The sequence below is a fragment of the Amblyomma americanum genome, chromosome 7, assembly GCF_052857255.1.
Source record: "Amblyomma americanum isolate KBUSLIRL-KWMA chromosome 7, ASM5285725v1, whole genome shotgun sequence".
NCBI lineage: Eukaryota > Metazoa > Arthropoda > Arachnida > Ixodida > Ixodidae > Amblyomma > Amblyomma americanum.
In genome coordinates this window covers 139,118,634-139,146,565 of record NC_135503.1, presented here as the reverse complement: position 1 = coordinate 139,146,565, position 27,932 = coordinate 139,118,634, and the positions used below count along the sequence as shown (strand labels likewise).

The 27,932-nt window shown below is 48.4% G+C and overlaps 1 protein-coding gene across 1 annotated transcript in view; it reads left to right on the top strand.

Moving 5' to 3' along the window:
* LOC144096617 (complement C3-like) overlaps positions 1-27,932 on the top strand; it is a 178,717-nt gene that overhangs the window by 57,204 nt on the left and 93,581 nt on the right. Inside the window, exons 17-21 of the mRNA XM_077629433.1 lie at positions 839-968; positions 1,937-2,165; positions 2,298-2,510; positions 3,177-3,282; positions 8,206-8,310. Coding sequence (XP_077485559.1) covers positions 839-968; positions 1,937-2,165; positions 2,298-2,510; positions 3,177-3,282; positions 8,206-8,310 — 783 coding nt within the window. The remainder of the gene's footprint in view (positions 1-838; positions 969-1,936; positions 2,166-2,297; positions 2,511-3,176; positions 3,283-8,205; positions 8,311-27,932) is intronic.

The window sequence follows — 27,932 nt, the reverse complement described above, 5'->3', positions numbered from 1 at the left end:
CTCCTTCAGTCTTTATCTCCCAAATTCCCCTCCCTACGCAGAGTAGCATGCCAGCGATATTGAAACGCCGGCTAAATTCTCTGTTTCTTCATTAAAGAGTCTCTCTCTCTCTCTCGGATACCCTGCATCTGCAGCTATATACCGTTTCAAACATCATGTGCAACGCTGTCAAAGCTAGCGCTCTTCTTTGTGCTGCCTGCATCCGCGTCCAAAAAGTAGTGCGTTATTTGTGGTGAGTGAAACATTGTTAATGCTTTCCCTGTAGGCTTACCGCATGACACATTTTTCATGATCTTGATTAAATTCACTGTTATTGTCGACAACACGCGGTCGCTTTCTCGTGCCTTAGACCACTCGGGCACAGAACAAGCGCGGAGTAACACGCCACCCTTTATTTTCCCGTCCGGACTACTTCCGTACTTTAACTGCGTTGCACCTGATGTATGAAACGGAGTATTGCAGTCCGAATATGGCGGTGCATCCATCTGCACTATCAAACGAACTGACGCAAACACAGAGAAGAGGGAACAGAAGCTGCGGCAGATCTAAAATCTAATGCTATTGCTTCCATTCTGAATGTGAATTAAGCGTCGTCATAGCTTTTTTTTTTCAGCGGCTTGTGCCTACGACGCCGCATCCCTTCATTTTGGTTGTACTGGTAGACACAGCGGGGTAGACATACACCGTTCACCTGCCTTTGCTCCATGCTGTCTCTAGTTTCAGTTCAAGGCAGAGGAGCGCAGCCTTGGGCAGGTGCTGTCCGGTGACGTACTAACCCCGATGGATTTGAAACACGCAGAAAGTTCGCTTAATCGGTCACTTTTGTTTTCATTTTCAGACAGCCAGGCTGCCGGAAGATTACTTGGTGGGGAAGCCGACGTGGTGGGCTTGAGCTACTTCAATGATTTCGAGGTTGAAGAACGGCGGAACCTAATGGAGACGTGGCTATTCTTTGAACTAACCCTACCGTAGGCAGCCTTCCTCAAAATTATGATTTCCGCGCCGTTGTTTAATTGCAGAACTTTCGACTGACTGAATGCTCATGCTCATGTTCGGACTCATTAGTTATTTCTGCTTTTAAGTAATCCATCATCATTAACTATGTTTTAATGCAGACTTCAGGTCATTTCCCCCCACATGCGCGAGAACGGAGGCCTTTTTGTCCAGCATTCAACATCGACGAAATTATGACTTTTATCCTGGCTTAGAAGAAAATCGTCTAAGGGTAGTAACGAATTCAGTTTTTATTATTGACTTCTAGTCGTGAATAGAATCCCGTTGAAAGGCGCACCTTCATGACTGATGCTAATTCTACCATGTATTTGAAAATGAAATTCGCAAGTTTCTTGCGCACTATCTTTCAGAAGTAATTGCATTCTTCTAGAACTGCGTATTCAGTAGCTTTGTTTGTTGAAAGATTCAGCTGTTGACTGTAATTACTGAGAAAGAATGAGCAATTCATGAAAAAAAGCAGATGTATTGTAGTTGGCGTTCGTTTCAGGAGTGCTCTGAATGGATACTGGACTGAATTTAGTGTCCTTTTCACTGGTAATTATGTAATGAAAGTTATTTATCTTTCAGCGATTATGACAAATGCAGTTGTGAAAAGCATCTTGTGGCAGCTTTTAAACTGTGGGTGGGTAAGGCAGAGCCTAACCTAAGATTTACAAGAGGTGGTGGCTCAAGCAAGTTAATTCTGAATTTTAATCGCACTAATTGCCTAAAGCCAGGCAATTTGCTTCGTAGTAGCATTAGGTTACCTAAATGCGTACAAAACTGGTGAATAGCGTAGCTGATCACAGCGATGTACAACGACTCCATAAGTACAGAGGTATCCAACCAGGTATCCGACCATGAAACACGCTCAGGTAAAGATGAATGAATACGCTTGTGCGGTTATTTTCGCTGTACATGTTTTCTTTGTGCAACATTCTAGGGAAGGAGGAGAGGCTATCTATGAGGTGACTGTCCCAGACTCTATCACCACGTGGGAGGTCAGCGCTGTGGGCGTGGCCCCATCTGGCGGGATATGTGTCCATGATCCTCTCGAGATTCGCGTCTTCAAGAAGCTCTTCGTTGAAGTCAACCTCCCTTACTCCGTCATCCAGAACGAACAGATCGAGATACCGGCGACGGTGTACAACTACGGCAACGAGGATCGCATGGTACGCCTTTCTTCTGTTGGGTCAGCTTTGTGCCTGAGAGATATCTTTGCAGCATCTCCTTTCGCATATGTTTATTGAAGATAAGGACGCAACGTGACACCCATCAGAACATAAATGTGCCGTTCTGCGCAGGTTAGGGTGGCGATGCTCGGGACGAAGGACGTGTGCTCGGGTGCCAAAGAAGGCCAGCCTTCATCCGTGCGCACGCTGACCGTGCCGGCGGGACAGGGCCGCACAGTGCTCTTCCCCGTGGTGCCATTGGCTGCTGGCGAGAGGGAGATTCTCGTGGCTGCCCATGACTATAGGAGAGTTATGGACTTTGTCAAAGCAATACTTAGGGTAGAGGTGAGTCTCTTCCGGTTTATGGCCCTCCAGAGCAACTTCATGAGTCATCTGTCTGGTCTAGTAAACATTTTTGTGCTTGCAGGTAAAAGTTGCCCACAATCATCTACAAAATATTGCAGGGTGCGGAATTGTGGATTAGGCTGCATTCTTGCGTTGTTCCGCTATACAGTGAAGTGGTGATAGTTCCAGCGGACGGAGCACGCATGTTCACTCATGCTTCTGCTTTCTGTCGACCTGCAGGAATAATTTTTGTTCCCGCGAACCAGTATCCGTCCAAGTTTTTTCTGTGACTCTACGTGACTCGTACTGCCTTCGTCGAACTTAAGAGCCCAAGACGTTTGCTCCTAAGCCTCGTGGTGGGACTTCAGTATAACCTGTCGACGTCCAAACTTCCGAGGGGCGGCGACGAGAGTTCCTCTCAGGGTGATGATTTTTGCGAAGCTGGCGATGCATTGCGAGCTGCGCAGCATGACCGTGAAGTAAGCCCATTGGGCTCTAAACGTGATGTCAATCCGCGCATTGTTCTTAAAAATCTGCCAGCACTACCAGTGCTCTTGTGTTTTCTCAGGCGATGTCTCTGATAACGAAAACAGAGTTCTCCCCATTGTCCCGTTCTCTCCTATTGGCCAAGACTGACAAATGTGTGGCCATATTTCTGTTTTCCAGCCACCTGGTGTCAGCAGGAATAAGAGCTTCAGTCTCATTCTCGACCCTCAATACACACAGAAAAGGCCAGCGCGGAACGCCGCGTGCCCCAAACACGGCTACACAGGTGAGGAAGATAAATTCTGATAAACCGGTCGGCATAACTGTTCGAACGTGAAGCCTTGGGCATAATATGCTGACAAGCCTTCATTTTTAAATATATTTCTGCATATTATTTTACAGCAGCCTCCTTTAATGATTAGTCAATCGGGAATGGCATTCCATTCGTCAGGACAGGCTTACAATGAAACAGTTTTGTCAATATAAGGAGACAGAGCGAGCGAGAAGGTATAATCTCCGCCCTCAAATCAAACTTCAGAGTGAGGGCAACTGGCCGTATAATGGAGCGCGCAGCAGCTCTCACACGGGCCGCGGCTGAATAATGGAGAAAAAAGAAGAGAAAAACGGGGAGATGGAAATAGTAAAGGAGTAGAAAAGACAAAGCATTTGAAGAGCGATAGAAAAGGGAAAGGAGCGTTAAGCACAGCTCTCGGCGCACCGGGAGGCCGCACTTCCTCCCCCCCCCCCCCCCCCCCCCCATCCCCTACGGCACTCCCGCAAGACGCCGCCGGGTCCGCTCGGGCGGCCCGTATCAGGTGTCCTCAGACGCTTGCTGTGGACGCGCTCGAGGGGCACTTGTTTCGCACCGCAACGGCAACCTGCGGCCGTGCCATATGCATACTTTTCCTTCATTTCTTCGTTTGGCTCTTCTGTCGGGCTTTTCACCAGACATCCTGGCGCCCTTGGTCCCATAAATATACTAGGCCGTTTCAACCCGTGTCCGGCAGTGCGCTTCCAGTGAAAAAGCGGCAGCCGTCGGAGAAAAGAGATAAAGAAGAGAAAAAGGAAAAGTAAGACAAAAATACTGAGCTATAAGCCCGAGCGCGTAATGAGAAGGCAGAGAGGAATTTGGGAGTGAAAACGAAAGGGAGAAAGCGGAAAAAATATTAGCACAAAAAACTTTGAACGATAAAAATATTAACACACACACAAAAAAATGAATTTAATCGGGAGCCAAATATATACTAAATGGTAATGAAAATGAAAAAGGCACGGAAGACATAATATAGAATACAACAAAATGTAAAAGAAAAGATAAAAATAGGAAATAATAAAAATACATGTGTGCGGAAACCGCGAAAGGTCTGCGGCCCGCGGGGCTGCCGCATGGTCCCAGTGGGCTAGGTGATAGAGAGAATATAAGTGTCTATTTCGGTTAGAACATCGATGCTGGCTGTAGGTTGGACAAAAGAGATTGCTGAGAAAATAAACAGCTAGAATCCCAGCCATTTCAGAGCGTGGTCGACGTTGTCAAGAACAACATCAGGCGTATTGAAATTTCCTGCGTTCTCTCTTCCAAGTAGGAGAGCCTCCCAGGAGTAGAGTTCATGCCATGGAAGAACGTGTCAAACTTGTGAATGAAGTATGACTCCCTTTGTTCCATCTTAAAGGTGCTACGGAACCCCGACTGGAGAAGGATGGCGCGTATGTTTTCGAAACTATTGAGTGGCAGACGAAGCTGCTTGGAAAGGGTTAAGCTCGGTAAGAATGACACGTGGGCTTTGTGGTTGTTAAAGCGGAAGCGAAATGATGTCTTGGTCTGACCAATATACTCTTGTCCACACACCTCACAATGAAGTTTGTAAATCACATTGCTTGAGTCGCAGTCGAGGTCTTCGATTATGTGAAACACAAAATTGTCGAACTTAGATTTTGCCATTGTGGTGTCTAAAATGTGCGGACAGAGTTTGCTCCGGGGTTTTCCGCATAGGTGGCACCCATCGTGGGTATAGTTCTGCTTTGTTTTCGCATTGACAAGCAAGTCTCTCAAGTTCTTGTCCCTACGGTGCACCACTTTGGGAGGTTCCTTGAATATTAGTAGGCTTAGTAGGTTACTTACTCTGGCAGCCGTTGAGTAGATGGTAAGGTTTAGGTTTGTTTTGCTGTCGCCTTCCAACTTGTTTTCTGCCAGGATGGACATGTGGTCTAGGTTGCGAGCGCTTTCAATCGCGTCAACGACTATTTCCCCGGGGTATTTCTGTCGTGAAATAGCGGCGTTCAGAGTCCTTGTAAGTTGGTCAAATTCCTCAGTGGTAGATATTCTTCGATATCGGTGGGCCTGAGAATATGTAATGCTTGTTTGGCAGTGTTTCGGATGGCTACTCTAAAAATGAAGATAGTGCTGTCTATCCGTGGGCATTTTGTACGGGGTAGTCGAAAGGCAGTTACCGTCCAGCGATATCTTCACGTCGAAAAAATTAATTCTCGAGTCGGAGATACTGTGCGTAAACCTTACTGATGGATGCAGGGTATTAAACTGAACAATGAATTTCAACAGGCTTGCCTCATCATGTTCTCATACAAGAAAGATGTCCTCCATTAAACGCTTGTAGAAAAGTGGTTTTTTTTGGCTTTTCCTCAAGGAAGGGAATTTCTAGTGACACCATGAAGATTCCGGCGTAGTTAGGTGCCATTTTTGTGCCCATTGCAGAACCGCTTATCTTGAGGTAGTGCTCACCACGAAACTCAAAATATTTCGAATTCAGGACCAATTCAAGAACGACCGAAAGAGTTCCATTGTCCAAATATACCGAACAATTTGAGCTTTCGAAGTCTGCCAGCGTTGCTGCTATGTTGTCGGCGTCCGGGATGTTTGTATACAGGGAGCAGACATCCATAGTCGCTAGATGGCCTCCTGTGGGGATGGTCAAGTTGGAAATCTGCCAAAGGAAATTGCTTGTGTCCTTGATATGAGAGGGAAAACTGGAAGGGATGCCCTTGTTGAGAAAGTTGATAAAATTAGATATGTTCTCCGTCACGGCCCCATTGCTGGACACGATTGGACGGCCAGGATGGTCAGCTTTATGTATTTTAGGGAGGAGATAAATCCAGCAGCGATGTAGATTGCTTGGAAACATTGATTTTTAACATTGCCTCACTTATTTTACCATCCTCAGCGAGTCCAGCTGGAATTTCCTCTATCTTTATTACTAGTGGACGTGTGGGGTCGTTCGGAAGTTTCCTGTGAAACTGAGCATCATTAAGCTATAGCTCCATCCTTGTCGACCGATTCTATTACGATGTTTTCGTATTTACGCAAAGTTTCCAAAGCCTCTCCTTCTTCGTTCGAAAGATTGTTGCGCATCGCACGTAGTTTTTCATACGCCTTGATGATATTCTTCTGCACCGCAGATATATATATATATATCAAGGAGTCTATCGCGTTGTTCGTTCGGTGTCCACAACTTATTTGAGAGAGTGGGCGCCGTTTGTTGTCGGTCACTGGTGTGCTCTTGGAAATACTTCCTAAAGCGGAGGTTTCGCGCGAAATTGTCCAGATCCTGAAAGAGTTCAAACTGGTTTAACTTATCAGATGCCGGACAAAAAGTTAAAACCTTGGATAGAAGGCTCAGCTCGGCAGGTGTGAGAACCCTTTGTGAAAAATTCGCCACATGTGTGTACCCACATGTTATTTTACAGTTCTTAGCTGCACACGCCGAACCAACAACATCCGGAGAATTATGAGCAGTTGTGTCACTCTCTTGAGATGGGACAATGGTCTCACGGCCAACAGCTGCCAATCTACCGTTAGAGCTTAACTTGGACGATTTGTTTTCCGTATATTCGTTTGAAGGAAGCGGAACGTTGTCGAGTTCTAGCCTTTTGCTCTTATCGTAGACTTCCTTTTTTTTTATCTCGTAGTTTTTGAGTTCGCTCAGTTGGGCAGGAGATAGAGCACGCTGGCCTATCTGCGTTTCCTCATTATCTCGATGTCCGGCAACCTTCCGCAAACGCCAACGACGTCGAGAGCCGTGATTAACGCTCCTTTCCCTTTTATATCGCTCTTCAAAGGCGTTGTCTTTTCTTCTCCTTACTATTTCCACCTCTCTGCTTTTTCCTGCGTTTTATTCAGCCGCGGCCCCTGGCAGAGCTGCTGCGCGGTTCATTATACGGCCCCTTGCTCTCACTTTCAGGATTGCTTTGAAGGTGGTTATTATACTCCCACGCTCGCCCTGTGTCCTATATATATATATATATATAAGCCTGTATGTTTAACTTGCCGCTGCATCATAAAGCAAAACTTTCGTAACGTTATATTTTTATATCGCAGCACGGGTATGCTTCTTATTTCTTCTATTTTTGAGCCCGGACAGAACAGGCAGATAGCGTCATGAGTCATTTTTGTGAGGAGGCAATAAAAGATAACACAGTTGCCGTTTATGCTGCTCTTCCCGGACCGTGTTTTTCAGTGAACGCGTGTTTGTTTAGTGATTTTAGAATGTACAACTTCTCGCTTCTTAAGTTTTGCTGTCCAGTAATTCTGGTTTCTCATCTTTGGACTGTAAGCATGACACGTTTAATCATCGGTCATCGCATTCTATAGCTAAGATTGTTAACGCACTAAATTTCGCAACGTACCCCTCCTTTTCAGCCATTGTGACCCACATTCGTGTACCTACATATCTCGTTTTAGACACGTATGTGTTACGTTTTTAATCTTCTGTGCAATATATGTTTGCACGTTTTCTGCGCACCCGCCGTCATATTCTGTGCCCTCTATTCCTATTCTGTTATTCTGATGAAGGCCGTTCCGGGGTCGAAACGTCAAATGCATTGCTTAAAGTGTTGGTCCCTGTTTAGTCACTACTACTGGCCGTGCCAAGAAGACTTTTTACCTAAAACACACACACACACACACACACACACACACACACACACACACACACACACACACACACACACGCACACACACACACACACACACACGCACACGCACACGCACACGCACACGCACACACACACACACACACACACACACACACACACACACACACACACACACACACACACACACACACACACACACACACACACACACACACACACACACACACACACACACACACACACACACACACACACACACACACACACACACACACACACACCTTGTCTTGAAGACGGTGTGTATGTAACATGCTGTTCGCAGAAACGTTCACGCTTGGAGGCGAACACCTCATCCAGATAACGAGGCCTCGCCGATCCCCCGAGGAAGTGATTCCTGGCTCCGAACACTGCGAGATTTTCATCGTCGGTGAGCATGCATTGTCTCTTGCGTTCGACAGCTCTACGCTGAAGACGGAAAATGAGAGATTGTTTTAATAAACGTCAGGAAAAGATTTCATGTGTAGAAGCTGTTCTGAGGTAGATGCTTAGAAACCGCCTAGTTTGAGATTTTGTAGCAGTAAGAAATATTCTTGTGGCCAGCTTCACACAGCTGTAGTCTGTTTTCTGTTTGCTGCGACGTAGCGTGCTTCGTTAAGAACGCTGCTATTGTCGGCTACCCGCTTAGCAAAGTCTGATTCGTCGCTACTAGAAAACATTTCACGACAAGCGTATTTTTCGATATGTGGACGACTTTTTAATCATTTTAAGCTTATCAACTTTCCAGCTAACCTCTTTGGCGGACCAGATTATAAATGTTTTTAGTGCCTGTTCAAAGAACATGGTCTTCACTGAAGATTTACCCTCTGACAACACCATTAGGGTTCTAGATTTAGGCCTCAAGTTTTTAACTGACGGACACGTTTCCTGGAAAAATGCTCCTCGGTCTAAAAAGGCATTTTTGCCTTATGCTCCCGCTCACTCGAAGCTGGTAAAACGTGGCATTGCCGACCCGTGCTCCTCAAATGCACTGAGAAGTTGCCCGCATGCTATGCAACAGAGTATTGCCTAGCAGGTGGTCCGACTAGAGGCCTCTGGGTTTCCTACCTCTTTGCTATTGTCGGTTGCTGAAACCTTGAGGAAGAAAATGAAGAAGCCTGCTGCCGATACCGAGCATCCAACAGAGAGGACAACGAACTTTGAGGTGATTCCCTACTACCATGGGATTTTGCATGGGCTGGAAAAAGGGTCAACAATTTGCAGTGAATTTAGTGTTTTCAGCCCTCCGAAAGCGTTTCAGTCTTTGCGCCCGCATCTTTGGCCTCAAGCGAGAACCTCCCTGCAAAACAAAGCACCAAACGAAGTTCACGAAGTGTGCTCTTGGAGTAGTGTATTCTATCCCTACTTCTTGTCGAAAAATTTACATTGGGTAGACGGGGCAGTGCTTGAAAGAGCGACTCAGGAAACACGGCAGAACCCTGCGTTTTGGTACAGGGAGCAACCTGGCCATACATGTGAAGGAGTGCCAAAATTGATCAGCTTTTCTTAACAGCACTACCATTACCGGCCGCGGTAAGTCTAGGCACGAGCGCGAACTGTTAGAAGCGTTTCTAATCAAAAAGAACGGGCGTGTTGTAGCACGACCCGTCTGTTAATCTTACTGACAAAGATTGGCGTTTTTATTTAGCTTGCAATGACGTCCGGACTTGGATGAATGTGGCAGTATGTGCGCTTGCGCAAGTGTGGCTTTAATTACGTGGGCTTTAAATAAATTCGTTTTAAGTCCGGCGACAGTCTGTGTATGTCTTCTCCTGGTCCTGGATCATTTTTCGCTGGCTTGTTTCTTTTGAATACAGCAAATTTCACGCCGTTGCGATAAGCGGCAGTGCTAAACGTGCTTTAGGATTGTCTACAAGATATCGCTATAAATGTGCACCAATGCTGCGGGATAGAAGCACTCGCAATGTTCACGTAACGCAGGGTGCAGCCCACGTCACTTCCGCTAAACTCATTGCCGCCAGTAAAAAAAAAATGTCGTCACATTACGAACAGCATACTGTTACGTGGTTCTGGTGATAACACCCTCTGTCGCGGTGAGCGTATTGCTGATTTCTTGTTCATCATGACGCGATATGAAAAACGCTCATATCGCTGATTATTTATATGCGCCACGACAGAGCTCTCCATGTGTTTTTCCTGCCCGCTTGACGAGACGGAATAAAGACATTCTTGATAAGCTCAGTGTTTCCCCTGGCTCATCGTTCTTAGAATCGGCCAGAAACGTAACAGCTGGTGGCAGCGGATCGACGACGCCGGATTCCGCGGCGGTTATCGGTCAGTGTTTGAGCGGTCTCTTCTGTTCACCGAGTAGCTCAAAAGATGAAAGTAGGAGAAGGGGCAGTGGGCGGAAAGCAGCCTGACTTTTTTCCTCGAAAAAATTTCGGTCGTAGCAAGTTGGATCGCAGTGCGATTGTGAAGCCCGAATTAATGCTCTCAGCCGAAGAGTTTGGCGTAAAAGTGACGAAATTCATGAGAAAGCACGAGATGACCTCGGCCATTGAAAAGTGTGGCGCGGGCGCCGACGATATTATAGAATCTCAGACAGAGGTGCAGAGGCAACGGAAGAAAGAACTTGAGATAGAAATGTTTAAGCAAAACGTTAAGAAGGAAGAGGAAGCCATGGCGGTCGATATATCGACAAAATTAGACATGCGAAGCCTTTTGCAGCCCTTTCTGCGTCGGGGAGACATAGGTCTATACTTGGTAAATTTTGAGCGGGTGTGCAGAAAGATGGGCTTCGTGGAGTCGAGCCGCCCACAAAGGATTGAGTTTGCTGCCAGCGGGAGTGGCTGTCGTTGTGGCAAGGTTAGATTCCAAAGAGGCGGATGACTACTCGTCCGCAAAAACCAGCCTACTGAAGAAGTTCAGGCTGTTCCCTGAGGTTTCTCGAATAAAGTTTCGAGAGGCAAGGAATAAGCCAGAATTAAGAAAGCTATGCCGAGTTCGCTGACAAGTTAACGGGCTTTTTGGAGAGTTGGCTGCGTGGTGTAGACTTTCATGAGGACCGCGAAAAGGTGCTAACACTGACTGCGCTCGAGCAGTTTTTCTGTTCCATTCCTTCTACCCTGAAGGATTGGATTCAGGACGCGCCAGATGTAAAAACCGCACACGTCAGTGAAATTTACTTTTCCTCCAAGATGAAGAAAAGGGGCGACGTAAAAGACCTGCACATGCGCAGTTTGACAAATCCCGGCCCCTTGGGTGCAATTCAGCAGCATTCAAAAATATACAAAGAACACTGAATATGGCAAGATGTATTGTACAGGATATATACATATAGACGGCAATGTCGGGGTTTTAAAAATGAGATGCAAAAAGTAAGCGGCTAACATAATATAATGCACTCGATACAGGGCGTAGTTCTACAACATGTAAGCAAGAAATGACGTTAGCTGTACAATATAAAGAAAAAGGAAATGGATATGAAATCAGACAGTTGGGAATAGCGAAAATTAAGAAATGAAGGCAGAGACAATGGTGCGGAAATTAACAGAAAGCGTATGCATTACGATCTAAATTTGTGAAAAGTGAGCGTGTAGATGCTGGGTCAGCATCAACACCAACGCGACTAAAAGCGTTCAGTGGGACGGCGATGTGGAGCGATAAAGATTGACTGCCATATGTTGTGCGGCAGAAACGTTCGACCCATGAATTATTTTGTCTCGTGTTGTGGCTATGACTGCGCGTGGCAAGGTTGAATAGCTGAAAAAAGTACTGATTATTAGTGCGAACAGCAGTCTTGTCCTGGCAAATAAGGCGGAATGTAAGTACATGGATTCAATTGGAAGTACGCGATAGGATGCGAAGTATGCGGGCGTATGATCCCGGTATTAAATGTTCGCAATGGCTCGAATGGCGCGTTTTGACATGTTGTTAGCTTATTAATGATTTGTTTTGATGTGGTGGTCCATACAAGATGATAATAATCAAGTGTGGATAAAAATAAGGCGCTGTATTTCATTATTTATACTTTTGTAAGTAGTATATGCCGGTTCCTGCTTGACGATCCCGCCATTGATTCTATTTAATTTGCAGCAAACGTATTCAACGTGCCTAACCCAAGTTAGGTCTCCTGAAAAAAAAGACCCCAAGTGATTTAACGAGCGTTCGTATTTCAATTTCATCACTTGCTAGGAAAAGCTTTTCTGCGGGATGGATAGTGGTGTGTCTTGCGCGAAAAAGTATTGCTTGAATATTTTTTTGCATTAATTCTCATGTATTTATTATCAGACCAATGCTTAACAAAGTGTAATGCTATGTGTGCTGCGTGTATAAAATTATTTGGGGTATCTCTGGTAATTAAGAGCGCGGTATCATCTGCATATCCAATCCATTGCACCTCGCTAATAGTAGAAAAGATATCATTTATGTCAAGAACACAATAGGAGGGGACCGAGAACACTGCCTTGAGGGGCACCGGAAGCAAGATTTTCGCGCCAGAACTTTTATTATTGTGGCTAACATACTGAGCGCGGAGTTGAAGGTTCGATGATTAGAGAGCATTAGAATTTCCCCGTACGTCATAATGCTAAAGTTTCTTTACTAACGTTTTGTGACGTACGCTATCAAATGCCTTCTCAAAATCTATATATATATACACCCAAAATTAGTTGCTTATTTTGTAGGGCATCAATATTGACTTATTTTTGCGTTAAAAGAGCTAATTCTGTGTATTTTCACTTCAGAAATACGTGTTGGCTTGGCGAAATGAGTGAATTCTTTTCTAAAAATGAATAAAGACGAATGTTCATAATTTTTATAGTCCATCAGATAACACAGAGAATTGAAAGGGGCCTAAAATTATATTTTTGTCACCTCCTTTATGTATTACAATCACTTTGGTTATTTGCATTAGTTCTGGAAATGTATTTTGTTCAAAGGCTAAGTTATACATACTAGTCAACAGTGGAGCGATCATTGTTACGGGGATGTTACGGCGGTAAGTCTATATTGGCGGCTGCTCTGAGAAGGCCAGCACTCAGCTCAGAACCGAGCGCTTAGCTACCAACTGTCAACGTCGTCGTCGTTCAGCGCACCGCCACTTCTTCGTTCATGATTCGTCCACTTGTAACACTATCCCCCTCGGCTGAAGGCAACGTCCCGGTGTGTGTTAGGCGTGCGATGTCAATGGTGGGTGATAGGGCTTGAGGCGAGCTACATGAACGACTTCGGACTTCAGTGGAGCGGACGTCGACCTTGGGTGCAGCGGCGTGATTTCATACGTTACGTCGGTCACTGCCCGTAATACACGATAAGGACCTGTGTAGCGCGGCAGAAGTTTTTCACATAACCCCACACGACGGGATGGGAGCCACAACAAGACGAGAGATCCGGCAGGGTATTGCACATCACGGTGCAGGCCATCGTAGCGGTGTTTTTGAGCCTCTTGGGAGGCGGAGAGCTTGTGTCGAGCAACCTGGCGGGCGGCGTCTGCTCGGACGATAGCGTCACGCGCATATGTCGTGACAGGGCCAGCTGTGGACAGCAGAGTGTCGAAGGGCAGTAAGGGGTCTCGTCCAAAGAGAAGATAGAAGGGCGAGTAACCAGCGGTATCATGGCGCGAAGAGTTGTAGGCGAAGGTGACAAAAGGCAAGCTTATGTCCCAGTCCCGGTGGTCGTCGAATACGTACATGGCGAGCATGTCTGTCAGCGTGCGGTTGAGACGCTCCGTAAGGCCGTTCGTCTGAGGATGATAAGCAGTGGTGAACTTGTGACGAACGGAGCACGAACGAAGGATTTCGTGAACAACTCGGGAAAGGAAGCAGTGGCCACGGTCGGTAAGGAGTTGACGGGGAGCGCCATGGTGTAATATAACGTCGTGCAGAAGGAAGTCAGCGACGTCAGTGGCGCAGCTGGTTGGAATGGCGCGAGTGATCACGTACCGCGTGGCATAATCGGTGGCGACGGCAATCCACTTGTTCCCCGTGGAGGACTCCCGGAAGGGCCCAAGTAAATCTAGTCCAACACGAGAAAACGGGTCGGTCGGGGTGGGGATCGGCTGCAGGTGTCCAGACGGCAGGACAGCGGGCTTCTTTCGGCGCTGACAGACGTCGCAAGCGGCGACGTAGCGTTGGACGGAGCGGTACAGACCAGGCCAGAAGAAACGCCGGCGCACGCGGTCGTACGTACGGGAGGCACCAAGATGACCAGCCGTAGGTGCGTCATGCAGTTGTTCGAGGATAGTGGACCGTAGGTGGCGGGGAACAACGAGCAAGTGCTCAGCGCCATCAGGTCGCATGTTGCGGCGGTACAGCGTGTTCCCTTCCAGCAAAAACCGGGCCAGAGAAGTGTCGAGGCGGTCGGTGCTGAGGCGGTCGATAAGAGAGGTGAAGGAGGGATCCAAGCGCTGTTCGTCGGCAATGTGGGAGAGGTCGGAGATGGAGAGGACACAGGCATCCGACTGACAGTCTGTGGAAAGAGGATCGACGGGATAGCGGGACAGGCAGTCTGCATCTTGATGGAGACGACCGGACTTGTGAACCACGGAAAAGGTGTATTCTTGCAATCGCAATGCCCACCGGCCAAGACGGCCAGTAGGGTCCTTGAGAGATGAGAGCCAACACAGGGCGTGGTGGTCGGTTATAACAGTGAACGGGCGGCCGAACAAGTATGTGCGGAATTTTCCAATGGCCCAAACAAGAGCCAGGCACTCGCGTTCTGTGATGGAGTAATTCTTCTCGGCGGAAGAAAGAAGACGGCTGGCGTACGCAATCACGCAGTGCTGGCCGCGTTGTCGCTGAGCAAGGATGGCGCCAATTCCGTGACCACTGGCATCGGTGCGAAGTTCAGTCGGGGCAGACGGGTTGAAATTGGCCAGTACAGGAGGGTTGGTGAGGACGGCGATAAGGCTGGAGAATGCAGTAGCCTGCTCTGGGCCCCAGGAAAAAGGAACGCCTTTCTGCAACAGATTGGTGAGAGGGCGAGCGACGGCTGCGAAGTTCGGGACGAACGGGCGAAAGTAGGAACAGAGACCGATGAAGCTGCGGACATCACTGGGCGAGCGGGGACAGGGAAAAGCACTGACGGCACGAACTTTATCAGGGTCAGGTTGTATGCCACTCGCTTTCACCAAATGGCCGAGGACTTTGAGTTCGCGGCGGCCGAAAGTACATTTTTTTTAGTTGAGTTGAAGACCTGCGCGGCGGAAAAGTGCCAAGATGGACGAAAGGCGAAGCAGGTGGGTTTCAAAAGAGGGCGAGAAAACAATTACATCATCTAAGTAACAAAGGCAGGTCGTCCACTTGAAGCCCCGGAGTAACGAGTCCATCATCCGTTCAAATGTGGCAGGGGCGTTACAAAGGCCGAAGGGCATGACCTTAAAATGGTAAAGGCCATCAGGGGTGACGAAAGCTGTTTTCTCGCGGTCTCTTGCGTCAACAGAGATTTGCCAATACCCGCTACGAAGGTCGATGGAAGAAAAGTAGCGGGCGCCATGTAAACAGTCCAGGGCATCATCTATGCGCGGAAGGGGATAGACGTCTTTCTTCGTGACCTTGTTGAGATGACGATAGTCGACGCAAAACCGCCAAGTTTGGTCTTTCTTTTTCACGAGCATGACAGGAGATGCCCAAGGGCTGTTTGAAGGCTCGATGATATCGTTGGCCAACATCTTGTCCACCTCCCGCTGGATGATCTGGCGCTCTGGTAGCGACACACGATAAGGCCTCCGGTGTATAGGTCTGGCATCGCCGGTGTCAATGCGGTGAGTCACTACCGATGTTTGACCCAGAGGAGCAGAAGCGAAGTCAAAAATGTCGGAGTAGGACACCAAAAGGTTGTGAAGATCCTGTGCAAGCTCGGGGCTCAGGTCAGAAGCAATCATCGCAGAAATGGATCGCGGAACGTTGGCCGGGATGTCGGCCGCTTGAGAGACAGTAGAAGGCGGTCCAGGTGAGAAAGCAGTGACGGTACAGTCGGTGAGAGATGACAAAGTAGCAAGCGATATGCCTGCAGGAAGAACTTGTGGTGACAAGCTGAAGTTGAGGACAGGAAGGGAGGTGCTATTCTTGGTGACGGTCACAATGAGGTGCGGAAGAACAACATTGCGGGAGAGAACGCAATCGGCGAGTGGACAGGCAAGATAATCCCCATCAGGAACCGCAGGAAATGGGGACATAGGCAGATAAACGGCAGATTCGGGGGGCAGGCGAGCGTACTCGGTGGAGCGAAGGCGGGGCGTGGAGCTTGAGGGTGTGTCGGCTGAGCTGAGAGGCAGGTCCAATCGTAGAAGGCCGCTGGAGCAGTCGATAAGGGCAGAGTGAGACCAAGGACCACATTGTGAGGGCAGTGTTCGAGGACGGTGAACAAAACTGGGATGTGACGATCGGCAAGAGTGACGCGGGCAGTGCACAGGCCAGTGACGGCAGCAGTGCTGCCATCGGCAACGCGAACGGTGGGCGAAGTGGCAGGGGTCTGAACTTTTTTGAGGCGACGGCAAAAGGATGAGCTAAGAACCGAGACTTGGGCACCAGTGTCAATGAGGGCAGAAACAGGAACACCGTCCACAAAAACGTCGAGCAGATTACAGGGCGAAGGCTGGGTTAGTAGAGGATTTTCAGGTCGGGGCACCAATGCAGCATCACCTCCGGGAGCTGCACTGGCTAGTTTCCCGCGAAGCAGCCTGCAGAGGACGGTGAGTAACTGCGGTGCGGAAGAGGTGAGCGGGAACGGTGGGCTGTCGGGGAGGGAGAGCGGCTGGTTCTACGAGGAGGCGGTGTGGACTCGGCGCTGGGTGGGTCATTCCGAGGCGTGAAGCGACGGGGTCCATAGTCATAACGGCGGTCGACGTAGGGCAAAGGTCGGGGAGGTGTGGACCAACGGCTGCGGCAGTGGCGGGAGATGTGGCCTACGCGCGAGCACGTAAAGCAGATCGGCCGGTCGTCAGGGGTACGCCACTCATCCGGATTGCGATACCTTGTGTAACTTGGGACGAAGGTGTTGCGGGCCGTAGCAGTAGCGACCACGGGAGAGATGGGGCTCGCACTCCGAGGTTCGACGGGACGATGGCTGGAGGGCATGCCCAAGTTGGCGACCTCCTGGCGGACGACAGCTTGAATAAGGGATATTGTGGCCAGGGTGTTGTCCGACAAGGGCGCGTTGGGCGTAACAGGAGCCAGCGCCTCCAGTTCACGGCGCACGATGCGAGTCACGTTGTCGGGGTTAGAAGGCTGCCTTAGTGTCGGCAGATCCTCGCACGTGGAACTGGCAGCTGTGTTAGGCAAGCGGTCGAAGCGGTGTGCAATGCGCCGGTGCTTGGCCTGCTCGAAGCGTCGTCACACCTGCAGAACGGAGTCAACCGTAGAGCAGTCCCGGCATAGAAGAAGGTGGAAGGCATCGTCGGCAATGCCTTTAAGAATGTGGCCTACCTTATCGTCTTCGGTCATGTTGGGATCGACCTTTCGGCACAGTGCCAAGACGTCTTGAATGTACGTAATATATGATTCAGTGGCCGTTTGGGCGCGAGCTGCAAGTTCTTTTTTGGCAGCAAGCTGACGGCCAATTGGTTTCCCAAACAGGTCGCGGAGCTTTTGCTTGCAGGCATCCCACGTGGCAATCTCTTCTTCGTGGGTTTCGAACCAGACGCGTGCGGTGCCGGCGAGATAAAATATTACATTGGCCAGCATAAGCGTGGCGTTCCACCTGTTGTGCTGGCTAACACGCTCATAAAGCGAGAGCCAGTCCTCGACGTCCACGCCATCTGTACCGCAGAATGTGCCCGGGTCGCGAGGGTGGGCTACGACGACAGTTGGCGTGGCAGGCGCAGACGGAGGGGCCGGGTCGGTAGTCATCTCGCCGGTTCGGCCCGTCGGGTCGTCGGCATGTCGGCTCGAACCCGCGACCTCCACCAAAAGATGTTACGGGGATGTTACGGTGGTAAGTCTATATTGGCGGCTGCTCTGAGAAGGCCAGCACTCAGCTCAGAACCGAGCGCCCAGCTACCAACTGTCAACGTCGTCGTCGTTCAGCGCACCGCCACTTCTTCGTTCATGATTCGTCCACTTGTAACAATATCAATGTACTTAATAAAAGCAATTTGCACTTCAATCGCATCACGTGATTTAGAATTTTGAGGTTGTTATATACATGAATCACTTCACTTTCATTAGTGGGAAATAATGCCATATTTCCGGAGATATTAGGGATGCAATCTGTAGTGGGAAAGTAAGCTGTGCCTGCGTGGTCAGTTTCCCCAACGGAGACGAAATGCGCATTGAACGCATTAGAGAGATCAGTGCGGCTTATATCTTCATTATTGATTGTTATGATGGTAATGGTGGAATGCCTGCTTGGTCAGTTTCCCCAACGGAGACGAGATGCGTATTGAACGCATTAGAGTGATCAGTGCGGCTTATATCTTCATTCTTAATTTTTATGCTGGTAATGGTGGAATGACTTATTGGTTTAATGATGCTATTTAAGCGTTTCCACAAGAGTTCGAGGTTTCGGGATGCCTAACGCAGATAGGTAGCAAAGTATTCTTCCTTGGCAACTTTGAGCGTTTTATTTACTCTATTTCTGTATTTTTCATCCGCTTGTAATGCATTTATGTCCTTGCTTTTCACAAATATCCAGTTAAGACTTACTTATATGAACTTTATTGACTAGATCACGTGTTACTCACGGTTTCCGTTACTTTTTGCTCCTTCGTCGCACTACAGATGGAAAGTGCTTTCGGTAAAGATGTCTAATTTGAGATACAAGGGCTATGTACATTGCATTGACATCAGTGCTTGAAAGAATATCGATCCAGTCATGACACTGAACATCGGCTCGACAAGATGGCAAGGAAGATTCGGTTATGTCTTGTCTACAAAGAGGCGTATCGTTTGGGGGTGCAGGATAACCTTTGCAAGAATAAAACCAAAAATCGGCAAGTGGTCACTGCTGTCGCTAGTAAGCGCACCGCGAGATAACAATAATTGGTTTTCGGGGAAAGGAAATGGCCCAGTATCTGTCTCATATATCACCATATCATATATAGTTTCACCACGACGCCTGTTCCATCACCGTCTTTAGGAACCCCTTTTACTTCAAGGTTATTTATTCGGGAATATTGTTCCCGTTCATATATATCATCTGCGTCAGCTCATCTACAGTTCATCTGCCTGAGACTGCTGCATTCAGTACAATCTTCCGCATCCCTATCCGGCTTTGCTCTGTGACATTGTTGGAAACGACGAAGCGGACGTTGCAGCTCGATCAGGGCCCGGATTACGGAACTCGCTCCGACCGCTCTACAATTGAGAGCGCTCTAAAATGCCCGCTCCTATTGGTCGCCGGCGCCATTTTGAAAAGTTGCGTCACGGGAAGCTGCAATGGCGTCACGGACAAGAAAAAACGTATGACGTTGAACACCTAATTATGCCCGCGGTTTTAGACTGTTTTTTGCGACCGCGAAGAGTCGGTCTACAGAGTTTTAGAGGGAAAATGGCGGCGGCGTCGTCTGCTGTTTATTGGTGGCGGAGGGGGCAACGTCGGCGCCAGCAACGACGAAGGACGGTGTACGAGGACGAGCTGTTCCGTCGGTTATTTCGACTCGATAAGGAGAAAGTGGAGTGGTTGTGCGGCGAACTTGCAGACGAACTGCGAGGCGTACGGACGAGCGTTTTGTCGGTGCGGCGGCAGGTGCTGTGCGCTCCGTTTTTTTTGCCTCCGGGGGCTTTCAAGTGTGCGTCGGCAACGAGCAGACCGTCGGCCTCGCACAACCGACGGTGAGCAAGTGCGTGCGGCGTGTGGCTGAGGCCATCTGCAAAGTCGGCGCACAGAAGGGATGGGTGCGTTTCCCGGCGCACCCCGAGGAAAAAGCGGCAGCGAAGGCGACCTTCCTTCCCCGCGGCACCATCCCAGGCGTCGTCGGCTGCGTCGACGGCCCGCTGATTGCCATAAAAGCGCCGCGGGGAGACCCAGCAAACCGGGCAGCATTCTGGAGCCGCAAAGGATACTATGCGATGAACACCATGATCGTGAGTAGACTGGCTTTCTGACCGCATGGGTTCGAAAGCCGCGACCTCGACAGTGGAAGTTCACGTCCAAGATTGTCTGCCTGTGTTTCTCGCAGATCTGCGACGCAGACATGAAGATCCTTGCGGTCGACCCTCGCTGCCCGGGGTCTTGTCACGATGCCTTTTCTTGGCGCTACTCACGGCTGCGTCGGAAGGTGGAGCACGGGCTGCTGGAGGATGGAGAGTTTCTTCTGGGTAAGCAGCACTTCGAAAGCACGTATTAAGCTACAGCAGTGGCTCATACCTAAAAGAGGCGGGTTATAACATGGATGACATGCAACAATATGATGTATTTATTTTTGTGTATTTACTGTTACTGCTGGTGCAGAGGCACAAGAAACATTGTTATAAAGTGAATCGTATTTCAAGCGTAAAACATCAAGGCAGAAGAGGTGTGCACATCGTTATTGTCGTGTAAGATATCACAGTACATCATTAACCTAGAAGGCTGTGCTTACAGAGGTACCCCTTAGTCATGAATATTCTGCATGCCTATGAATTCTGGTTCAGCATACTGGCTTTGAGCTGCTTGATATGAATCATTTATTACATAGGCAACAACACACTTCACTGCAAATTTTGGTCGTGCAGGAGACAGTGGATATCCACTGGAGCCGTGGCTGCTCACACCAATGTCAGGGCATCCTGGTGCAAACACTGCAGAAGGGCAGTACAACACAGCACACGCCTCAATGCGATGTGTTGTGGAACGCTGCATTGGTGTTCTCAAAAGCCGCTTCCGGTGCCTTCAAAGGTACCGGACACTCCACTACGAGCCGGAGCGGGCGGTGGTCATCATTGCAGCGTGTGCTGCGTTGCACAACATCTGTCTTGAAGAAGCCCTGGCTGCAGACGAAGACGACACTACTGATGACCCTGACAACAATGGACCACCTCTGCTTGCCGGGTACTTGGCGGGGACAGGATCCCGCATGACCTACCTGCGTGGTAGAGCCATGCGAGACCGTATAATTGGCCTCTTTGGCACAACCCGTCCGCAGAGGCAAGCACACCTGCAGATGGTGCGGCGACAGCAGCAGCGGCAGCAGCAGCAGCAACAGCAGCACCACCGGCAGTAAGCCCTAGACCATCTGGCAGCTGTGGCTGCAATGACTCGCCGTGCTGGCGTGGCGAGTTGTCGTAGCCACTCTTGCTACGGGCAGTGCCATTGCCCTCTGTTAGTGCGCGAGCCCCTGTGTGATATGATGCCCTTGGCCACTGGTAGCCACATTCCAGCATTTGTAAATTACTTTTTCTTACGTGTGCTTGAAAGCCTCCAGTGTCAAGATATGAAGTGCACACACCAACTGCTGCTCCACCGGCAGTGGTCACCAGTACGCCTTTCAGTGCATCAGCAAGCTTGCCGCACAGCTACTGCACTTTCTCCTTCTCAAGTCGAAATACACGCCGAAACAGCTCGTCCAACAAGTGAAATGCATCCTTGTACACCGTCTTTCGCCGTTGCTTACGTCGACCTGCCCACTTAGGCAAACAGTTGCTTGCTGTAACTATGTGTTTGATGAATGTGCACAAGGGAAAAGTGTGGTGTGGAGACTGCTAGGAACCAGTAAAGCGTTTGTTTTTGCACCACGTTTATTCATTGGTCACAATAATTTTTTTCGCCACAGCTGTTCATACTAGTTTGCCAACTGTAACACACAGCAGGGAAACAAAAGCATGCAGCATCAACAGTGATTTGCATATGCCTTGTCGAGTGCTGCGCAGAGATTGCACAATAACAGTTGTATCTTACACTATGGCCAAACGGGCGAGTTGGCTGTACATTTTTAAGGCGAACAGTGCGAAAGACATAGCCGGAAAGCACAGGAAACACAGGATGAGCACTCGTCCTATGTTTTCTTTGCTTTCCGTCTAAGTCTTACACGCTGTTTGCCCCTTAAAAAAAAAGCTTCATCTTGACTGCCAGCTTGAATGCTAGTAATCACAGGTTTGGCATGTTGTGCAGACTTGTAGGCTCGATGCAGCCCTGGTTTGCAGTTTTCTGAAACACATTGCATAACTGGTGGAATGCACAGCAAGTGCTACACGACATTGCTCTTCGTAGATTTTACTGGACTAAAAAATCATGTTACGTGTAAAAGACACACGAGTATCACAGACGATGATGCCAACATGGCTGCGTTTGAAGTTGTAAAGGGATCCACAAACGAGAGATATTAACATTGTTGCATCATACCTTTAAAGGCGGAGCTCAAGCATCCGCCAAATTTTTTTTTGTCTGCATTCAACACTAGTTCAGAAGCGACTTTGGACGAATGCTGGCAAGCCTCATTTTTCCTCGGGTCTACTGAGGATAGAACATGTTACAATGCACACAATGGACACTTTACGGAAAAGCAGGAAAAGTAATGCGAAAAAAAAACGACTCAGGAACATGCAAACAACCTTAACAGACACAAAATCGAAGTGTTCAAAATTTATCCAGAATCCCCATATTATGGTGCCCTTCATAACTAGTCACTTCAGAACAACTTTGCCCCACATATTGCAATGAAAGAAAACAAGCACTAGAAATTGCACCTTGTGCACCTGCCACAGCTGCAGGTAAACATTTGAAAGGAATGGAAAATAAAAGAGTATAGGAGGCTTTCACACCTGGCAGAGCTTAAATTACATAACTGGAAGAAAATAAACAGTCTGAAGCATCCGGGCCTGCAGAGCTTACAAGAAATAAAAAAATGATGCTATGGCACATGACAGAGATGATCTTGAATAAATACAAAAACAGAAACCTGACAGAGAAGCAGACAATGTAAATAAACAAACACATAAAACAGAAATTTTAACAAGCAAACTAAAAATAGTTCAATGAGTCTGCACCTGGCAGAGAAGTAAATAATGTTCTTGAATAAATATAAACATATGAAGAGGTTCTTTCATAAAAATAAAAACAAGCAAATAATGACATAAATATGAACAATTCAATGTGGTGCAGGTGGCTCAAGCTGCTTTTGTAAGATTAGCGTCAGTAGGTTCACATTCTGGATGAGCAGCTCTTGCTGACCATTTGACGCCTGCACAGCATCTGTCACCTCCCATATGGCCTGCATGTAAAAATACTTCCAATTACAAATTATTACTGACAACCAATTTTGAGATCTCGCTTAAGCTTTATGTAAAATTTCAGGTGCTGAGATATTTTGGACAAAGTATGGCTGTAGAAGACTCGTGTCAGTTTCATAAACTCAGCTGTCCCAACCACCTCCCACAAGAGGCGTCAAAACAGAAGTAGAGGTGCTCAAAAGAGAGCACTGATATTTATGCTTCAGGTGACGGCTTCGACTCTTCAAAGTGCAGTGTGCGCAGCGAGTACACACCTCCAGCATGCTTTGCTGAAAAGCAGCGTCCTGGCGGTTCCGGGCGTCAGTAAGGGAATCCAAACGATGCGATTCATACAGCATCTGGCGCAGCACCTTATTGGCCCCATCGTCTCGCCGTCGCTTCCCAAGAAGGCTAGGCGTGGCACATGTTGAGGGCTGCAGTGGGGGCTCTGGTGTGTGCTGCTGTGAGGGCTGCGGCGAGGGCACCGGTGTAGCTGTCGGGAAAGAAAATGTGCTCATCACGTGGTGGAATACGCAAAACATTTGGTACAATGTGTTAGAGGGCTTGACATAAATATACAGGACAGCAATCTTGGGCAGCATTGTAGTAGCATATTTCATGTGCACATTTGCTAGACTGCTAGGAGATGTCACAGCCTCACTGCAAGAGAAATAAACATTCTGCACTGCGTGGCAAAGCCAGAGAGAGATAGTTTTGTGTGTACTGTAGAATCTCTGCAGTATTTTGGCTACTGCTGCAAATGCTGCCAAAGAGTATAGTGCTATTACTTTCAATCAGCTGCCAGAAAGGGTAGTATGGAGCTTGAATAATGGAAAGCCAACTCACGGTCTGTGGGGCTCCGTGTGTCTTGTCGACAACTTGCTGAGGCTCCCCGTTCATCTCCTCTGCTGTAACAGGGTAAAAGGTGCGGCTGATTGGTACTGGCAAACCATGAAACTAAAAGAGCACTAGCAAAAGAGAAGCAATCAATAATGCTCAACCACTTGTCTATGCATTCCTGCACCTCCTCCGGGACTAAAATACACCACAGATGGAATAAACAGTGCTAGCAAGGCGCAAGGCAAAGACATCATGTTTTTAAACGGCCGACCCCTTGTTGTTGAGAATCGACGCAAGCTGGATCCACAGCTCGCGCTTTTCAACAGCTGTGTATGAGTTTGTTAGGTCGGCAGAAGCCCGAGCCAAGAGCGGATGGCTCTTCATAGACTCTATTACGATTAGCTCTTGCTCGCTCGGCATTCTTCGTGTTGGCGCCATTTCGAGACTATAATTCCCGCTTAGAGAATTGCAGCAGCGAACACAGCGGGGAAAACAAACAGGGAATAGTTTCTGTTCCGCTTTTCGAAAGCAGGGAATAACAGAGAAAAACCTTTGCTCTGAGTTCGGGCTAATATGTTTTTACAGGAACATATGCGTGTGCTGCGCTGCAGCAACTTATAGCACAGCCAAGAACGACCGAAAACGAGCAAGGTTGTTAGCGTGCGCCCAACCGCCTTGCTTGGTTCTTGCTCCTTCCCAACTGAATCATTTGTGCCAGACGTTTATGAAGCCAAAAAAGTTGATTTTATCCAACAAGCCGTGCTTCGTGGACGCCTTGTATTTGCTAAAGTGAAAGAAACAGAACCCAAATCATATGCTTGGCATGTGGCATCTTTAAACCAATAACACAGGCTTACCTCAAGTTGTCTTCGTCGATTTTCGGGCCCGACGTTTCGTGCAGGTTCCTTTCTGGAGGCCCGTGACCTTCACTGGCTTCGATAATTGTTATCCGCTCACTTTGGACAACCAAATAGAACCTTGATTTCAGACGACGCCAGAAAAGCAGGAACTAGCCGTGGGATCAGCTGTTTTTTAGAAGGCCGCCATGTTCAGTGTTTACATCTGCCAGCGCGCCCTCATGGCAACAAAACTTACCCACGAAAGCAGTTATTTGCAAAAGTGAATGTCCTTCTTGTTTTACTTCATGGCAGTGAGAGTGAAATACACTTTTATGAAAGAATAAAACAATGTTTATTTTATTCACTGCGTATTCTTATAAAAAAGTTAGCATACGGCCCCTTGCCGTGCAAATTGGCCTCTTGTCGTTCAAATAAGCGCTTCCGGGGCGGCACCCTACTAGCCATTGGTTGATTCCGCGTTCCGTCACGCGTTGACGTCTAGCCTTGTCGTCATGCTGTCGTCATTTTGACGTAACGCTCTACAACTTTAGAGCGAGTTCCGTAATTCGGGCCCAGCTCACGGCGGTGCCAACATAGTCCAGATACCGTTAAGAACCGACGCAGCAAGTCATCTGCGAATCTTTGGCCGAAATGAGATTTTAGCGTCATGGTCTTCTGGAAACTCCGCATGTCATATGCACCACCTAGACCCCTTACTTCAATTCAACCCTCCGCCCGGCCTCTCCCGCTGCGATGCTACTCTGTTGTGTCGCCTGTGGCTGGGAGGGGCGTTTACAAATACCTACTCCCACTTAATCGCAATGAAAGACTCTCCTGCGTTTGAGATCTATGTGCGCGACGAGAAAAGAGAACACCTTCTTTGTAACTGCCCTCGGATTCAGCGTGAGCGTGCCCTCCTGGCTGCAACACTCCGCCGCTTAGATCCTCCGCCCCTTACTCAAGCCAAGATTCTGGGTCCTTGGAGTAAGCCTTCATCGCAGAGGGCAGCTTACAAGGCACTTTTCAAGCTCTTAAAGGACTCAGGACTGAGTGCAAGGTTCTGAACTATCAGTGTGTGCCCGGTGTACCCAGCAAGTAATGGCCAACGGACATGTGGGAAAGTGATCATCTCTTTCCTCTCTCCCCTTTTTATCTCACCCTCCGTTCCCCTTCCAACGCGTAAGGTTGCATACCGGGCGTCGCCTAGTTAACCTCTTTGCCTTTCCTTTCTTCTTTCTCTCTCGCTCTTCTTTGCTCTGGTTCCTGTTATGACTCAATGGGATCAGAAGAAGGCTACGCACACAGGGAAAACAGCTGTAAACTCAGGGGATGCAGATGGCGCTCCGCGGGCGTGCGCAGTAGCAGGGGTTGGTGATAAGCAGGCTTCAGAACAGGCTGGTGCTTGTCATGCTGATAAAAAGGGCCAAGTCTTGAAGCGATCCCATACGTAGTGTAGGCTGCAATATGCAGGGAAATGAGTACATGCGCCACAGAACCACTGCTGCCGAACCAAGCATAGAATTCGAGAGCAGAGCATGTGTAGCCTTCTCAGGTGATGCAGATGGCGCTCCGCGGACGTGCGCAGTAGCAGGGGTTGGTGATAAGCAGGCTTCTGAACAGGCTGGTTCTTATCATGCTGATGAAAAGGACCAAGTCTTGAAGTGATCTCGTACACAGTGTACGCTGCAAAATGCAGGAAAATGAGTACATGCGCCACAGAATTACTGCTGCCGAACGATTACAGCACGTGGCGGCTGATTACACAGTCTTGTATTGCTCCAGAGATGGGAAAAAGTTTGACAACGAGAAGCTTAGCTTTGTCCGAATCCAGGAGCGAGGAAGGGTTCGTCCGTTATCTAAAAGTGCAGTGTTCACGGCGCATGTTTCATCTTCAGAGGAAGTTTTGAATTCAGGCAAGCAAAACCTAAAAACAAATTCGTTTGAAGCAAGAAAGCCTATTTTTTGCTACAAATATCACCAACCGGTTCATCTCGCTTCCCGCTATCGTGTGACCAGAGTGTCCCCGGTTAACTTGTGCATGGGTAAGGCAGAAGACCTGCTTAGGCCATACCTGTACGACATAGAAGTAAATGGTGTCTTGCGAGGCTCTGAGAGCCACCGAAACCATGAACGACCTGGTTCATTCCTCGCAAGACGATTTCACAGGCGACTGCGTGTGGGTTCGTCATTCCTTGGAAGATTGTGCAATCAGCTTTCCAGTAGCCAGAGTAAAACTAGACGAGCCTTTTAGTGTAGTAGACACTGAGGCAGCAGTGTCCGACGGGGTATTGCCTAGCGTTCTGTACATTATTTCGAATAGGACGGCAAGGCAGCTCGGTGACTCGTGCGTCTCGCTTGACATGAATCCCTTTCTTGTAGTCATTCGCTGCATGACGACAACGGCTCTGAGCCGCAAACGCTCGCGACGAGGACAGAAGCTGATAAGTCAAATAATGAAACGGCAGGAGTGATTCCGGAGGATATGATCGAAGAAGCGGACGTAACCACGCTGGTCTCGCCGGGAGGCACAAATTTCTATGATCTGGTAAAGGTTGAGAAGTCCACGCTTACCAGTGAACAGGCCATGGACCCAACGCTAGGAAAATGCCGAGATAGCCTGGGGGAAAACTGTAACTCCGATTATCTTGTTTTATGTGAAGAACGGCTTTATTTATCGACACTTTAAGGACAAAGGCGGGAATGAAGTAGACCAGCTGGTAGCTCCATACATGTAAAGGCGTGACCTCTTGGAACTTGCTCATGAGGATGGTCGGGGAACTTAGGAATCAGGAAACGAAGTGCAGGCCATTGGCAGAGTATTATTGGTGCGGTTGTTTCAACGACGCTGAGGAGTTTGTTCGTGTCACACGTGTCAAAGGACGGACGACCGAACGAGCGACGAAGGGCGCCCCTTACCCTAGTGCCGATAATTAGGGAACCATTCAAGAGGCCTGTGATGTCGTAGGTCTACTACCTACCACTAAGACTGGTTACAGGTGTCTATTAACCATGGTCTGCCCTGCTAGCAAGTTTCGAACCGAGGCCGTGGCCACGAAAGACCAGACTTCTGTCGATGTGGTAGACAGTTTGCTCACAATTCTCTGTCGGATCGGGTTCCCAACTGAGATCCATTGTGATCATGGTAGTGTTTTTACCAGTGCTTTAACAAGCAGCTTTTTTCAAATGTGTGGCATCAAAATTTTGCACAGTTCGGTAAACCACCCACGAAGTAATAGCGTGGAGAGAAC